Source organism: Zerene cesonia, unplaced genomic scaffold (assembly GCF_012273895.1).
Source record: "Zerene cesonia ecotype Mississippi unplaced genomic scaffold, Zerene_cesonia_1.1 Zces_u007, whole genome shotgun sequence".
Taxonomy (NCBI): Eukaryota; Metazoa; Arthropoda; class Insecta; order Lepidoptera; family Pieridae; genus Zerene; species Zerene cesonia.
Window position 1 is genome coordinate 1,164,750 of NW_024045137.1, and position 16,336 is coordinate 1,181,085.

Consider the following 16,336-nt stretch of genomic DNA (forward strand, 5'->3'; position numbering starts at 1 on the left):
AATAGAGTATAACAATGGACAGGCGAGGTAACAACATTACATTGAGGACATCCCTCGTGACATTCTATACCCTCCCTTATTGTGGGATGAAAATTTACCACCCCCTCGTGATTATCGTAATATTAACCCACCACAAGTTATTATAAGGATCATTTTTGTTTGTTTGCAATGAATTTATGTTATTTTACATAATCATAGCTATGTATTCTTATGAAATAATCAGTAGGACCCGCTTTTCTTTGAGCGACGCGCGTTATTTTTTCGATGTAGATTTATGTAAAATTGAGCGTGTTTTTGATAAAAATCGACTATTATTAAGTAATATTTATATGAATAATAATTTATTACGTGCTTTGTGATGATTGAATGTGTATTTTTCTTGTTAAAATGACGTTAAATGTTGATTATTGACGAGGATGTAAGCATGTTCAAGTATCTGTGACATGAAAAACGAATTAGTGGTCTCGTATTCTTTGCATTATAAAGGAATTTTTTGATGGTAAGTGTGTTCAATAGACATAAAATGAGTTTTTTCTTGTTTCCCTTCGAGCGGAAGTGAGTGCGAATAATCGATATAGTGGCTTAATTAACGGATATTAGTAATAATTGGATTTGTACCTATAAATTTGTAATTGGCGCATCCCTAGGTTAACTTTGTATGTCATGTTAAATAAATGTGACATTTTTAGGTTGTATAAAATTTTGATTATAAAATTATTTTTTATAACATATTCTAGATTCTGAATTAGGAATCAGGATAGATAATGTTTACGGAATAATGTTCTATGCCTATACTAGTATAGCATTATATTATCTGTGCCTATATTTTCTCGCATCTGTAATCGGCTTTTTGACCGTGAATAAACTGATTAATATAACAGCTTAGTAGTTACATTGTATGTAACATAGATAAAATTTACCAAGTCAAGTGTGAAGTTATCATCATGTTTTGAATTTATAATATAATCTCTAATCGCGTTGGTTGTGCGACGTTTAATGAATTTGTCGAGGAGAGAAGGTGGAATCATTGTATTACAGTCTACACGACTGGCCGGTAGGAAAAGCTTATAAAACGAGACCATTGATGATGTATTATACATTACGTATTGAAAATATTTCGCTTGCGCGATTCAGGGTAGCGTGTGGTACAAATTAAGTAAAGAATGAATGAGTGGGTACTTATATTGAACAGTAAATTGTTTGTGAACTTTAGTTTATACCTTACTTGCTTTTGCCCGCGGCTTCGCTCTCGTCAATTCGGAGTAGTCATAGATGTTATCTCTCACTCTTCCTCTATCTATCATTATATACTTCTATCTATTAAAAAAACCCGTGTAAATCCGTTGCGTAGTTTTAAAGATTTAGGCATACATAGGGACAGAGAAAGCGACTTTGTTTTATACTATCCTACTTCCTATCCTATCCTACTAATATTATAAATGCGAAAGTTTGTAAGGATGTGTGTGTGTTTGTTGCTCTTTCACACAAAAACTACTGAACCGATTGCAATGAAATTTGGTACGTAGACAGCTGGACAACCGGAATAACATATAGGCAACTATTAATCCCGATATTCCTACAGGATACGTACTTATGCGGCTAAACGTCTAACGTAGGCCACTTACTTGTGTGTAAACATTCCCGCTAAATACTCTTAAGTCTCTGCTCAAATAAACACTAGCTGTGACCCGCGGTTGAAACCGCGTAAGTCCGTATCCCGTAGGAATATCGGTATAAAAAGTGACTATGTTTAAGACGTAAAACACGAATATGACATTTTCTAAAAAAAATTCCTAGCTAGATCGATTTATCGCCCCCGAAACCCCTTATATACTAAATTTCATGAAAATCGTTGGAGCCGATTCCGAGATTCCAATTATATATATATATATATATATATATATACAAGAATTGCTCGTTTAAAGATATAAGATAAGATATACAAAGTTCATTGTGGGTTCGCGTATTAATTGCCCGGCATATGGTTAAGGGCTAGATTAACTATAACTATACTTACTAATAGCCTGTAAACACTAACGTATAATTTCGTACATTATTTATAGTTACCATATAACCTAAATATATACTAATTTTATGAAGCTGAACAGTATGTTTCTTTGAACGCGCTAATCTCAGAAACTGCTGGTCCGATTTGAAAAAAATATTTTAATGTTATATAGCCCATATATTGAGGATGGCTATAGGCTATATATGTACGACGGGCGAAACCAGGGTGGACCGGTAGTATTAAATACATCCTTAAGTCTTGATAATTTGTATTTTTGTTTGGAATAGCACAGTATGAAAACTTTGCGGATATTTCTCTTTATGTAGGAATAGAGTGGTTTTCCACCCGCATCTTCAAATCTTTTTTTTTTTTTTTTATAAAAGAAAGCGGACAAACGAACAAGTGGTGCGCCCATTATCGAGCGATCACCACTGCCCATGACCCTCACAAGAGTCCCTGTGAAGGTGTTGCCGGCCTTTTAAGGAAGAGGTAGATATTTTTTTTTTCCAACTACCTTACCAAATGGTAAAATTAAATACATATTTAGGCCAAATGAAAGCTGTAAATAATATTGTTAGGATTTGCTAGCTGTAACGCGCGGTTTCACTCGCGATAGAACCTGCTGGTAAAAATAGAAGTCCCGTGTCCCCTACTGGGGTATGGGGCAGATGACATACATCTGTTTCACTGATCGATTTTCTTTATGGACAAGTAGGTGATCAGCCTTCTGTGTCCTGCCAGAGCGAGACATTTTTTTTTTATTGTCCCCCGGGAATCGAACCCAGGACCCCTCGGTACTACGTTCACGCGTTTACCACTGTACCAAGGAGGCGTCAGAACCTGCTGGTACCATTAAGGATTTCTAAAGCTTACGTGTTATTTAAAGTCAAACTTGAAACATTTATTTATTCTGATAATTTTTTTTTTTGTGAAATGATAAGTAGAAGAAATTCGATTACTGTGGCAGGATCACAGGTGGCCGAGAGGCTAGGCGTTGCTACGGTTAGGCAAGAAACGCGGGTTCGAATCCCGACCCGTGATCGATTTTTTTCTATTCTTTCATAAAAATTTCTCATTTATAAAAGCATTTCAATGCTATAAAAACTAAAAATTAAATTTATTTATTCTGTAAGACTTCTTCTACAAGCAATTTTGAATCGCCATAATGTAGTTTTCACATTTACCACCGGTTCGGAGAGCAGTTTTTACAGAGAAGAATGTAGGCAGATCATTGCTATATATAAAAACTAGCTGTCCGCCCCGGCTTCGCCCGTGGTACATATAAAGCCTAAATTCTCCCTCAATACTTTTATTGTAGGGCATCTAAAACTGAAATAATTCAAAACGGACCAGTAGTTCCTGAGATTAGCACGTTCAAACAAACAAACGAACAAACTCTTCAGCTTTATAACATATAGCTGTCCAGTTGAATATCTGAATTATTGCGATTAGAGTTATATATTTGAGTTTAAATAATATCAAACGAACTAACTAACCTTTCAGCTTTATAGGTATACTGGTTTGGATGTTTCAATAAAGATATGTTACGGAACCCTATTTTTTTTCCAAAATAAAAATAAAATATAGTCTATGTAACTCGTGGATAATGTAGCTTTCGAATGGTGAAAGAATTTTTAAAGTCGGTCCAGTAGTTTTTGAGCCTATTCATTACAACCAAACAAACAAACAAAGTTTTCCTCTTTATAATATTAGTGTAGAAAATAAAAGGGAGATCACGTTAGACGAAACGCTATTAACACGATTTTAATAACTTCACCTGTATATTTGTATGTTTGTACGTAACCGACTTTATACTCTTAAACTTTATACAGTTATCAAGGATGGGGTCGCGGATGAATTTTAACCAGCTCCCGTGACCCCTTCACTTAAGCGGCTGGACGGAACACAGTGGGGTTTTGGTCGGTAAGAATCCGACATAACCCACGGCTCTATCCCCGGGGGCCGTTGGTATCTATGCAAGACTTCCCCACTATAAAAAAAAGTTATCAAGGATCGATGACATTTACACAATTTCCCCTTATGCATCTTCTTATAATTAGTGCGTGTTATATGTACTTAACACGCTTTTAAACAAACTCTTCAGCTTAATGATATTTATATTTTGTCATACAAAAGTGGATAATTATATCAACAAACAAAACATCAGTATGCCAGAACAAAAACTCGGTCAACTAACGAGCAATATGTAAAAGTGATAACTGGGTCAAAGTCACGGTTGAGTATATATTGGTTTTTAAAGTTCTATCCATAGATTACTTAACTGTTTGTTTGTGTGAAATATGAATATTGAACGTCTGTTACCCTTATTGGAACTGCTTCTCTGGTGGTCTAGGTCCAACCCATACATTGGTTTATTCAAGTACTAGCTGCGCCCCGCGTTTTCACCCGCGTAAGTTCGTATCCCGTAGGAATATCGGGATGAAAAGTTACCTATAGCTTATTCCAGTTATCCAGCTGTCTACATACAAAATTTCATTGCAATCGGTTCAGTAGTTTTCGCGTGAAAGAGTAATAAACACACACATCCTTACAAACTTTCGCATTTATAATGTTAGTAGGATAGGATAGTAGGATTTAAGTATATTTATGTAGAAGCGATTTTCACGAATTTGGCATATTTTGGGTGTGAGAGTCGAGCACCCTTCGACTGAATTGGGGAAGGTACCACACCCCTTGGTACCGACCGCCTGACCGCCTCCTTGGTACAGTGCTTAACGCGTGAGCGTAGAACCGAGGGATACTGTGTTCAATTCCCGGTGGGGACGCACGAAAAAAAAATGTCGCGGTCTGGCAGGACACAGAAGGCTGTTCACCTACTTGTCCGTAAAGAAAATCGATCAGTGAAACAGATGTACATCATCTGCCCCATACTCCACTAGACACGGGACTTTTACCACACCCACACATCGTGAAAGGGTAGCATATGTATGTTACTGTTTTTCGTTCGGTGAGTGGGGGTGAGGGAGCCGGAGGCCTGTACGCTTGATTCAGTAGCATTATTTTTTCATCTCAAAAGCGGGCAAGGCATTCCCAGCGGCCGTACCTCTGCACACGTTTCATGGGCAGTGGTGATCGACCACCGGGCGGACCACCAGCTTAGTTGCCCACTATTACATAAAATAAAAATCGTAAAATGGATCTTTTATCGTGATGATGACGCGTTCTGAGCAAACTTTACGCTGGATGAGCGATTTCGATTAAGCGCGTAAGATGTATAATGAATCGAACATAAGAAAATATTTTTTTTAATTTAGAAAATTGATACTTCTAAATGGATTTTAAACGCGATTTATACATTATACTAGCTGCACGCCCCGGCTCCGCCCGGGTTGTCATTTATCGTAATTAAAATTATTTAAAATATCCTATCTCTCAAGTTGGATTGAACTGCACATGGTGTGCGAATTTTATTATAATCGGTTAAGTGGTTTAGGAGTCCATTGAGGACAAACATTGTGACACGAGATTTATATATATTATTAAGATTATTTCACTTTACAGCGAGCTTGGTGACCACGCTCGAGCAAGTGTTCGAAACGTCGGGTTAATAATAAAATGAATTAATCGCGTTTAAAATCCGTTTAAAAGTCTTTAATTTCTATGTGTAATGCTCGCGTAAAATCAAACACAAGAAAATATAACTTTATTAATGTTATTTCGGAAATTATGACCACACTTAATGGGATTAAAATGAGATTAGTTTTATATAATTCGTCCGAGTTGTCTGCATTAATCTATGTTACTGTCCGAGGGTTGGTTTATATTTTGTATCTAATTAACTAAAAAAGGCCTAACCATTTCTATCATAAGCAATGTTTTTCCGTTTCTTCGTATCGTGATGATGTAGCCTAAATGTATTTTATCCATATACTATCCATATCACGATTTTATTTATGTAAAATAAACTATACAAAGAGGAATTTAATTTTAAACCATTAATTCCGGATCTAAGAGCGTTCAACTAATACTTATCAGCATTATAACACGTATTAGTATAGAAATAGAATCATGAAATTCGACCTTTCAAAAACCCCTTACCTTCCGGCCGTTTCTGCTTACGTCATCGCAGTCAAGAACCCAATAAGAACCTTTGAGAAGATGCTAGATTAGTACACGGCTGCACACTTCAGCTTTTCCAGCTAACAAGCCCGTAGTGACTGGCTTTGATATGTTCTTTTGTTGGTAAATTATTCAGGATAAGTATAGTGTGGGAAGTGGTTCAAAGACTAGTATATATAGCAGGCAACCGAGCTGTTTGTCTGGAGGTAAGCGACCATCACCGCTCGTGAAAGCAGAGGTTGGGCCTCAGAAAATGCATTGCTTGCTTCTGAGTGGTAAGGATTGACTACGGGAAGGCCTGTGAATTACCATACAGAGGCATCCATTATCCTACTATCCTACTAATCCTACTAATATTATAAATGCGAAAGTTTGTGAGGATGTGTGTGTGTTTGTTGCTCTTTCACGCAAAAACTATTGAACCGATTGCAATGAAATTTGGTACGTAGACAGCTGGACAACTGGAGTAACATATAGGCAACTTTTTAACCCGATATTCTTACGGGATACGGACTTACGCGGGTGAAACAGCGGGGCGCAGCTAGTATTATAAATGCGAAAGTTTGTAAGGATTAGTGTGTGTTTGTTGCTCTTTCACGCAAAAGCTATTGAACCGATTGCAATAAAATTTGGTACGTAGACAGCTGGACAACTGTAATAACATACAGGCAACTTTTTATCCCGATATTCCTACGGGATACGGACTTACGTGGGTGAAACCGCGTGGCTCAGCTACTATGAAATAAATTTGAAATCATGACTGTATGTTAGTAATAGACAACACCACCAAGTGGGTCAGTTAGTACCAAAGAATGGAATACTTTACGAGGCACAAAGAAACTCCCACATTTGGATGACACCCAAGTGCTCTGTGTCACCGGATTTGGAGCGAACCGAGCCACCGATTCGAGAAAAACGAATATAATACTCAGAACCCTCTATTGTATTATAAAATCTTTGTGTACATAGAAGATTTTCAGTAAATTTCGAATAGAAGATTTCGAAATAAAAGTAAAAAAGAATAAAACGAAATAATACGCTCTTAAAGTACAATTTTTATTATTGTTTTGAAATTGTACAGACATTTTCCAACGCGATTTTTTCATCAAATTTATCAATATCGAATATATTTCTTCCGTGTATCAGCTTACTGATCACATCCTAAACGGGTTGGCTGATTATAATGATAGTATTTTCTTGTGTTTGATTTTACGCGAGTATTATACATTTAGAAATTAAAAACTTTTTAACGCATTTTAAACGAGATTTATTCATTATATTATTAACCCGACGTTTCGAACACTTTAGAGCAAGCGTTTGAGTCTACCCGTGACCAACGCTGACACGACTAAAAAGTTTTTAATTTCTAAATGATTATAATGATTTTTTTGTCCCTCGCAATGATCAAATACAAAAAGAATCCCGTCAATTGGTTGAAAAACGCCAGACTTATCAAGATAAATAAAAAATACAGTCGAAAGCAGAACGTCCTTCGTTTTTGAAAATGACGGTTGAAAATTATGGGGTTCCATAAATGTGAAACCTGTTTTTTTTTTTTTTATAGTAGGGAAATCTTGCATAGACACCCACGGCCCCCGTGGAAGAGATCGTGGGTTATGTTGGATTCCTACCGACTAAAACCCGGCTGTGTTCCGTCGAGCCACATAAGTGAAGGGGCCACGGGTGCTTGTTAGAATTCGTCCGCGATATTAATGTCAAACCTGCTCTGATTCTAAACTATGTACGAACCTCACAGTGCCACCAACTAACCTTTGGAATGGTGAAATATTTATCTAAAGTTGTTGAAGTCTCGTTAAAATGTTCTGTGTGTTTTATATTCTATTATTAAATAGTAGCTGGATGACCGAGCTTTGCTCGGTTTAACTTCGTGAAGTTAGATTGTTTATAAGCATTTTTTCCAAGATCGTTTAGGCATTTTTAAGTGAACACGTGCATTAAGAAGACACAAAACAATATAAACAATTAGTCTAACCTCAAAGCAAACACTCATTGACTTCGTTACTTAACAACGCCATCTGCTGGAACTTTAATTATTCGCCAAAAAATAGTATTATTATTCGCCAATAGATATCAGGAAGAGTCATAATAAATTGGGAATACTCAAACGCCTCCTATTTGTTAAAAAAGTAAGTTTAAGTCGATAAAACACGAATAAAACAGGAATATGACATTTTCTAAAAAAGATTCCTAGCTAGATCGATTTATCGCCCCCGAAACCCCCTATATACTAAATTTCATGAAAATCTTTGAAGCCGATTCCGAGATTCCAATTATATATATATATATATATATATATATATATATATATATATATATATATATATATATATATATATATATATATAAGAATTGCTCGTTTAAAGATATAAGATATATGTATATATATATTTTCGCTCGTTTAAAGATATAAGATTCCGAAAGCGATTGATAGTGATGATCGGAATATTAGTCAAAAGGTTAAATATTATTTTAAAAGCGACGCTGACGACACCCTTCATTTTAGAGATATGTTCGTACCACTGTAAAGAAAACGTTATTTCATTGGTAATACGCGCAGAAATCCTAACGAGATATAGGTAGATTATATATGAAACATGTCGCCTAAATCGGGCTTCTTTGACCATGCGTCAAGTGACGGATGCTCAGCGAGTTAGCGAATTATATGTACTTATTGTTCTTGTTTATGGCGGGCAAGTGAGCCGGTGGTTCGTAGAGCGTCAATATTCGCAGAGGTAGTGCCGCTATGATTGTCCTGCCCGGTTTAAGAATAAGGGATAAGGAAAGGATTGTCGACTGGAATGTAGGAATGGACTGGGAAGGGTGAGGGAAGGAAACGGGACTTCGGTTCCCTTCCTTGATTTAATTCGAGTTTTGTACTTCAAATCTTGTATTTCAAATCAAATAATTTCAGGCATACGGGTTGTATGGATGCTTATTATTATACGAAAACCACTGAGTGGATTTTGATGATACTCGGCAGTGATGTAGCTTACGCATCAGAATAGCACATAAGTTAAAGTATTACTTGGTTTTGTCCGTGGGTTCGTCCGCGTGGGAGACTCGCGGCGTCGCATAAAACCTTAAAAACCATTACACACATACATTTTTTCTATATATATTTAAGAATTGTTGAAATTTTCAAATTTCGATCACTTAACGACATCAAAAGTTGCAAACACATATTCAATGAATTTTTATTCTAGTTTTCATGTATTATTATAGTTTTTTTAATTACAACACATTCCTAATGTCTCCACAAGATATTCCTTAGAGCATGTATGGCAGAACTTTCTAGAATTCAAGATGGCGGAAAACGGCGACGCCATGATATTAATTAGACTAACATCTCGCAGACTTCGAAATTCAAATTGGCCAAAACTTCCGCACTGAATTATTATTCGTGACAATATTAATTTAACTGTCCAACTTCAAACGCAACTTTACGTTGGAAAACCTTGGAAAATGTATTGACTTATCAATGTTTTGAGTTTGAAAAATATGTTTTGAAATTAATGGACGTGACTATAAATTAAGGAAAGGTAATAAATTATAATTCACTAGGTGTAGGCTACACAGTCTAGGCAACAGGCTTGGCAGTTTCGCTGGCGTTGTATTCGGATAGGAAGTAGCTAAATTTCATTGCCATCATCAGATTTGGCGGAGACGAGTTACAAACATACTTCCATTCAGAAATTCTGTTATGTTTCATCATAATTTAGGTCAAACTGTTGATAAAGCGGCGTTAGATGTGTTCCCATCACACCGGCTCACAGAGGAAGGTGGAGGAAGCCTCGTTCACGCGTAGAAAGGGTAGCGATTGAAGGGTATGGAGCTGAGGTCCGCTGCCGTGGTCGTGAAGGTGTCTGTACAAGAGTTCCCACTACCCTGGTTAATAATGCAGTGAGATGGAACACAGTGGAGTTTAGTCGATAGGTCGTCTGCCAATGGAATTTTATTTATTTATTTTATTCAGGATCATTCATTCATTCATTGTACTTACCGTTAAACCAAAGCGCACATTGATTGTAATAATAATTTGTAAAAAAACAGGATACATAGAAATGAATTACTTTTATTTTCTGGTTACTGGCATCCAATATCAAAGGCCTAAAGTAGTTGGACAACTAGCAAAGATGTCAACTGCATCATCCGAAGTCAGCAGACGATTCCGCAATTGGAGGGACGAGTAAGAAATATAGGCAGTGGGAGTCGGAGGTGGAAATAGGCCGTAGGTGGTCATTCACCGCTCTTAAAAAGAAAGGTTTTAATATTGTTTGTTGTAGTGTATCGAATCCAAACCCTAACGCGAAATGATCCAAGATCCTTACCACTGAGCAACTGGGCCTTTAGAATATGTATCGTGATTAATGACATGTAGTTCCTTGCCAATTCCTTTAATTCTAGGTCAATAGGAAGTATCCTATAGGTTTTACGAGTGCTTTGTCTAGAATTAAACTATGTGACAGTGTGTAATATGTGACAGTTAGTGCTTAAAGCAAAATTTTAGCAGAAGTAACGTAAACATAAAGTCGGTCAAGTGCGAGTCGGAATTGCGGACACATATTTCTATTATTATATATTATTTTTAATAAGCTAAAGAGCAACTGTATAAATCGAGGTACTCCAATTTATAACTGCGCCTACTGATTTTCAAGCTATTTTTTTGTTTTTATAGCAGCAACAGAAATATATTATCTCTAGGTCACCTCATCTAACCATGTACTTTTTCAGAGCTTTAAGGTTGTTTGGAGACTTTTTGCCCTCTGCAAATGAATAACTACATAGTATAAAACAAAGTCGCTTTCACTGTCCCTATATCACTATGTGTGCTTAAATCTTTATTATGAACTACGCAACGGATTTTGATGGGGTTTTTTTAATAAATAGAGTGATTCAAGAGGATGGTTTTTATGTATAAACTACTCCGAATGCGTGCGAAGCCGCGGACAATAGCTAGTCCTACTAATATTATAAATGCGAAAGTTTGTAAGGATGTGTGTATGTTTAATGCTCTTTCACGCAAAAACAACTGATTCGATCGCAATGAAATTTGGTACGTAGACAGCTGGACAACTGGAATAACATATAGGCAACTATTTATCCCGATATTCCTACGGGATATGGACTTACGCGGGTGAAACCGCGGGGCGCAGCTAATATAGCATACAGAAAGGATTGATCCAGGGGAGAGATAAAGAGTAGTAGGAAGAATAGGAAAAGGATACGGGTTTCCACTCACCTAAACAATAACTGTCATTTGTACGTTTGTTGTATGTGGTAGTCGAGCACGCTTCGACACGAATTGGGCCAGCTCGCATCGGGGAAGTATCACACCCCCACAGAAGACCGGCATGAAATAGCCCATATCCTTTTCCTTACCCTTCCCAGTCCTTTCCTTTATTCCTATCGCCAATCCTTTCTCAATCCCTTCCCAAAAAGTCGGCAATCCATTTGTAGAGCCGTAAGGTCTGCAATGGACCTTATGCCTCTCCAAATGTCCATGGGTGGTGGTAGCGCTTACCATCAGGCGTCCCACCAGCTCCATAGCCGACTGTAACATAAAAGAAATCCTATTTCACGCCGATGCTCGTTGACCGCCAACAGTCCGTAAATTATGGGATAGTGAAACATAGATAGGTGCTTATAAATCGCAGGTTATTTAAGCCCTCAATTTCAGTACTAAAACAGCGGAAAAATCTAATAAATAAATGGCCAATAAAAATGATAGAATGGGCAGTTAGATAAACATTTCGGCAGGTCACAGGGAGAGTAATTCGAACAATATTTATATTTTATAATAACTGCGTATAAGGTGAATTACCTATGTGAGAAATTCTTGAAGCATAGAATACAATTGACTATGAGGCGGGATTCGAACCCGAGTATTTTTGCCAGACCGTAGTAACGTCTAGCCTCTCGGCCTCCCGTGATCGCTTACCTTCTTCTAGTCCTTCGGATTCATGTGCTTAAGGGATACTCGATGCCATCTATCTAGATAGATAATGCTAATTCAGACTATGATCCATCTATATACCTACTTATTAAAACTGTTAAATACATACAATTATATTGCTAAAAACTAAAATTATGTTATTTTAATGACGTAACCCGCATATTACGAGCGACTCGCGCTTGCCTGCATTGCAATGTTCTGAGTTATTTCATATCAATGCTTCGACCTATTTCCCGCCGAGCCTGCCTCTGTGTTGTGTTTTTAATTTAACACGCAACCGTAGCTGGGAGCGTGATGAATTTTTCCGTTATGTCTGAAAATTTTATAATTAAACTAGCTTCGCCCCGCGGTTTCATCCGCGTAAGTTCTTATCCCGTAGGAATATCGGGATAAAAAGTAGTATTTATGTTATTCCAGTTGTCCAGCTATCTACGTACCAAATTTCGCAGCAATCGGTTCAGTAGTTTTTGCGTGAAAGAGCAACAAACACACACACATCCTTACAAACTTTCGCGTTTATACTATTAGTCGGATTTTGTAACGTACCTGTTCAGTCTTCTCTTGAAGACCTCCAGATTGTACTCGTCGGGGAACACAGATTCAGGAAGCATGTTCCAATCCCTTGCGGTTCGAATAAAGAAGAGTACAACACAATTCGGCGTCATAACGCGACATTTGGTTGTACTGTGGCGCGACTCAGTACGCGTTCTATCTAAATAAACCTTTATATTTAATTTTTAGTTTTATAGCATTGAAATGCTTTATAAATGATAAATTTTGAAAGAATAGAAAAAGTTTTATCACGAGGCGGGCTTTGAACCCGCGTTCTTTGCCAAACCGTAGCAACGCCTAGCCTCTCGGCCACCCGTGATCCCGCCACAGTAATCGAATTTCTTCTACGCTTTCGGTTTCATGTGCCTAAGGGGCACCCCACGCCATCTATTGAGATGATTAACAACCGTCACAACCAATATGAAACATTATTTCAATGATTACAATATTGTATCGATGGAACGCGGCATTTGTTAAATATAATTTTTAGTTTTATAGCATTGAAATGCTTTATAAATGATAAATTTTGAAAGAATAGAAAAAATTTGATGACGAATAAGCCTTTATAGTCAAATGAATAGTCATGTATGAAACCTCGACCTTACTTTTAGAGACTTATCCAACAATACCTCACAAGTTGCGGTAGGTCACAATCAATATTTTAATCCCCACTTTAATGATCTTATTGGGGCTCGACAACCGAGATTCAGGGTTGATTTTATGCAGGCAACCCTAAAATGCCGATTGGTGGAAAATAAAGGATGGTAAATTTAATAATTACTAGCTGTGACCCGCGGTTGAAACCGCGTAAGCGTGCTGCGTAACCGTATCCCGTAGGAATATCGGTATAAAAAGTGCCTATGTGTTATTTCAGTTGTCCAGCTATCTACGAAGCAAAATAGTATTATTATTCACCAATAGATGTCAGGAAAAAAAAAACACGAATAAAACACGAATATGACATTTTCTAAAAAAAAATCCTAGCTAGATCGATTTATCGCCCCCGAAAACCCCTATATACTAAATTTCATGAAAATCGTTGGAGCCGATTCCGAGATTCCAATTATATATATATATACGAGCAATTCTTGTATATATATATATATATATATATATATATATATCTACAAGAATTGCTCGTTTAAAGGTATAAGATTTTCGCGCCTAATGAAAGTTTTTGACTTGTAAATATTATAAGATAACAATACCTTATGAGAAGTTTCAATAGGTAGATGGACGTCGAAAAATTAGTTATTTAAAAAATAAATTATATCATAGCGGGCGACTAAGCTGGTTGTTCGCTTTATGGTAAGCGATCACCACCGCCCATAGGCATTCAAAGAGGTAGTGCCTCTGGGAATGCGCTTTCTTTCGTCCGCTTTTAAGGAGAAAAGTATAAGGAATCATTGACGACTATTTTTATTTTATGTTCGGAATTTTAAAATGTAACTGATTCTAATCCTTAGATTAGATTTCAATCTAGATCTTCTAACAAAGATCTATTGTTCCAGCTAGCGGGCAGGATTCGGGATGCTGTGATGTCGAGGCATCATGTGGAACAGCTTGGGTTGGATTCTGGCGATTGCGAATGTAGTATCATCATTGTCACCAGTAATTAAAATTGGTAAGGAAATAATTTTTAATACAAACTTTTTGTAAAGCACCATTATCGTCATAACATGGTAAGCATTTACCACCTATCCTGGTGCGTTCCTTAGGAGATCCCAGGATCCCTGCTTTTGTTCTTTGAGTTTGGCCGCCGAGGAGGTTTTAGTGGGTAGAAATCCCACATGCTCTACTTTTCCCCCAAAGCTAGAGCATCTTTGGAAGATTTCTACAGTTTCTACAGATGAAAGCTGACTAGATTTGATTATTTGAATACTTAAAATTATTTGTTTAAATTTTTCTGTGGTCAGGAGGACGTGTGCTAGCTAGTACCAAATATATAAATATGAATCCATTAGATTCAAATCTATATATATAAAAGAAAGTGGTGTTAGTTACACTATTTATAACTGAAGAACAGATTAACCAATTTGGCTGAAAATTTGTGCAGGGGTAGCTTGGACCCAGGAGACCGACATAGGATAGTTTTTATCCCGGAAATCCCACGGGAACGGGAACATGCGAGAAAAACCCCGGGTCTAAGTTTCCTGCGACTACGCGGGCATAGCCGCGGGCGGATAGCTAGTATTGCTATATTTAGGCACGATTTGTCAGTCTTGGGTAAAAATTAATACGTCGAATAAAGTATATTACAATAATATTAAAATGCAGCGTAGAAGAAAACCGATTGCTTAGGTGTGAACATGGAAGATGTAGGTTCAGGCGCTCTTATGATGGAATTTTCCCTATAGATATATACATATTCACTACATAGTATAAAACAAAATCGCTTCCTCTGTCAGTCTCTGTCTCTATGTGTGCTTAAGTCTTTAAAACTACGCAATTGATTTTGATGGGCTTTTTTAATAGATAGAATGATTCAAGAGGAAGGCTTAATAATAATAATAAAAATCATATTTATTTAGTTCTCACAACATTAGTCCATAACAAAAACTTAAAAATACAGAAAAGAGATAGGATAACGTTGTGAGAGTTTTAAATGCATAATAACATCTATTAACTGCTCCAAATTTAACGTGTGGGAAGCCGCGTGCTTAAGCTAGTATCGCATATAGTTCAAATGTAAAAAATAAAATTAAATATAACGGTAGCAGTGGTGGCTCAGTGGTGAGAACCTCGGACTGCAAAATCGATAAGCCGGGGTTCAAGACCGGGCGAGCGTGTAGGAAATAAATTGATTTTTCAATTCATCTGCGCGTGTAGATAACATCACCACTACTGAAAACGGTGAAGGAAAACATCGTGATGAGACCGGCATGTCCGAGAATCGAAAGTTCGACGACATGTGACATCTGCCAACCCGCACTTGGCCAGCGTGGTGGTTTATGCCCTGAACCCTCATAGGAGGCCTGTGTCCCAGCAGTGGGAATATATAAGGGCTAATGATAAAAATCTAATATATAAAATTCTCGTGTCACAGTTTTCGTTGCCATACTCCTCCGAAACGGCTTGACCGATTTTGATGAAATTTTTTGTGCTTATCCGGTATCTGTGAGAAATGAGAATCTTTGTTAAATTTAATTTTTAGTTTTATAGCATTGAAAACAATTGAGGGTATAATTGTTTTTTTTGTTTCAGGAGCAATTTTTACCGAAGACGCGAGAGGGGGGAGCGCTGAGCTGGCATTCAAATACGCAATATATAGAATAAACAAAGAGAGAAGTATTCTTCCTGAATCCACTCTGGTATATGATATACAATACACCACTCCCAGGGATACGTTTCGAGCTTATAAAAAAGGTATGTCCTATCTTAATATATACTAGCTGTGACCCGCGGTTGAAACCGCGTAAGTCCGTATCCCGTAGGAATATCGGTATAAAAAGTGCCTATGTGTTATTTCAGTTGTCCAGCTATCTACGAAGCAAATTTAATTGCAATCGGTTCAGTAGTTTTTGCGTGAAAGAGTAATAGACGCACACATACATATGCATCCATCCTCACAAACTTTCGCATTTATAGCATTATTATTCGCCAATAGATGTCAGGAAGAGTCATAATAAATTGGGACTACTCAAACGCCACCTATTTGTTAAAAAAGTAAGTTTATGTCGATAAAACACGAATATGACATTTTCTAAAAAAAATGGTTGCCT

At 37.1% G+C, this 16,336-nt stretch overlaps 1 protein-coding gene across 1 annotated transcript in view; it reads left to right on the forward strand.

The window, feature by feature from the left end:
- The first annotated feature begins 239 nt into the window (after positions 1-239).
- The window catches only part of LOC119839028 (glutamate receptor ionotropic, kainate 2-like), a 36,049-nt gene continuing 19,952 nt past the window's right edge, over positions 240-16,336 (forward strand). The window contains exons 1-3 of the mRNA XM_038365198.1: positions 240-499; positions 14,126-14,238; positions 15,819-15,980. Of these exons, the coding sequence (XP_038221126.1) occupies positions 14,166-14,238; positions 15,819-15,980 (235 nt within the window). The 5' untranslated portion in view covers positions 240-499; positions 14,126-14,165. The remainder of the gene's footprint in view (positions 500-14,125; positions 14,239-15,818; positions 15,981-16,336) is intronic.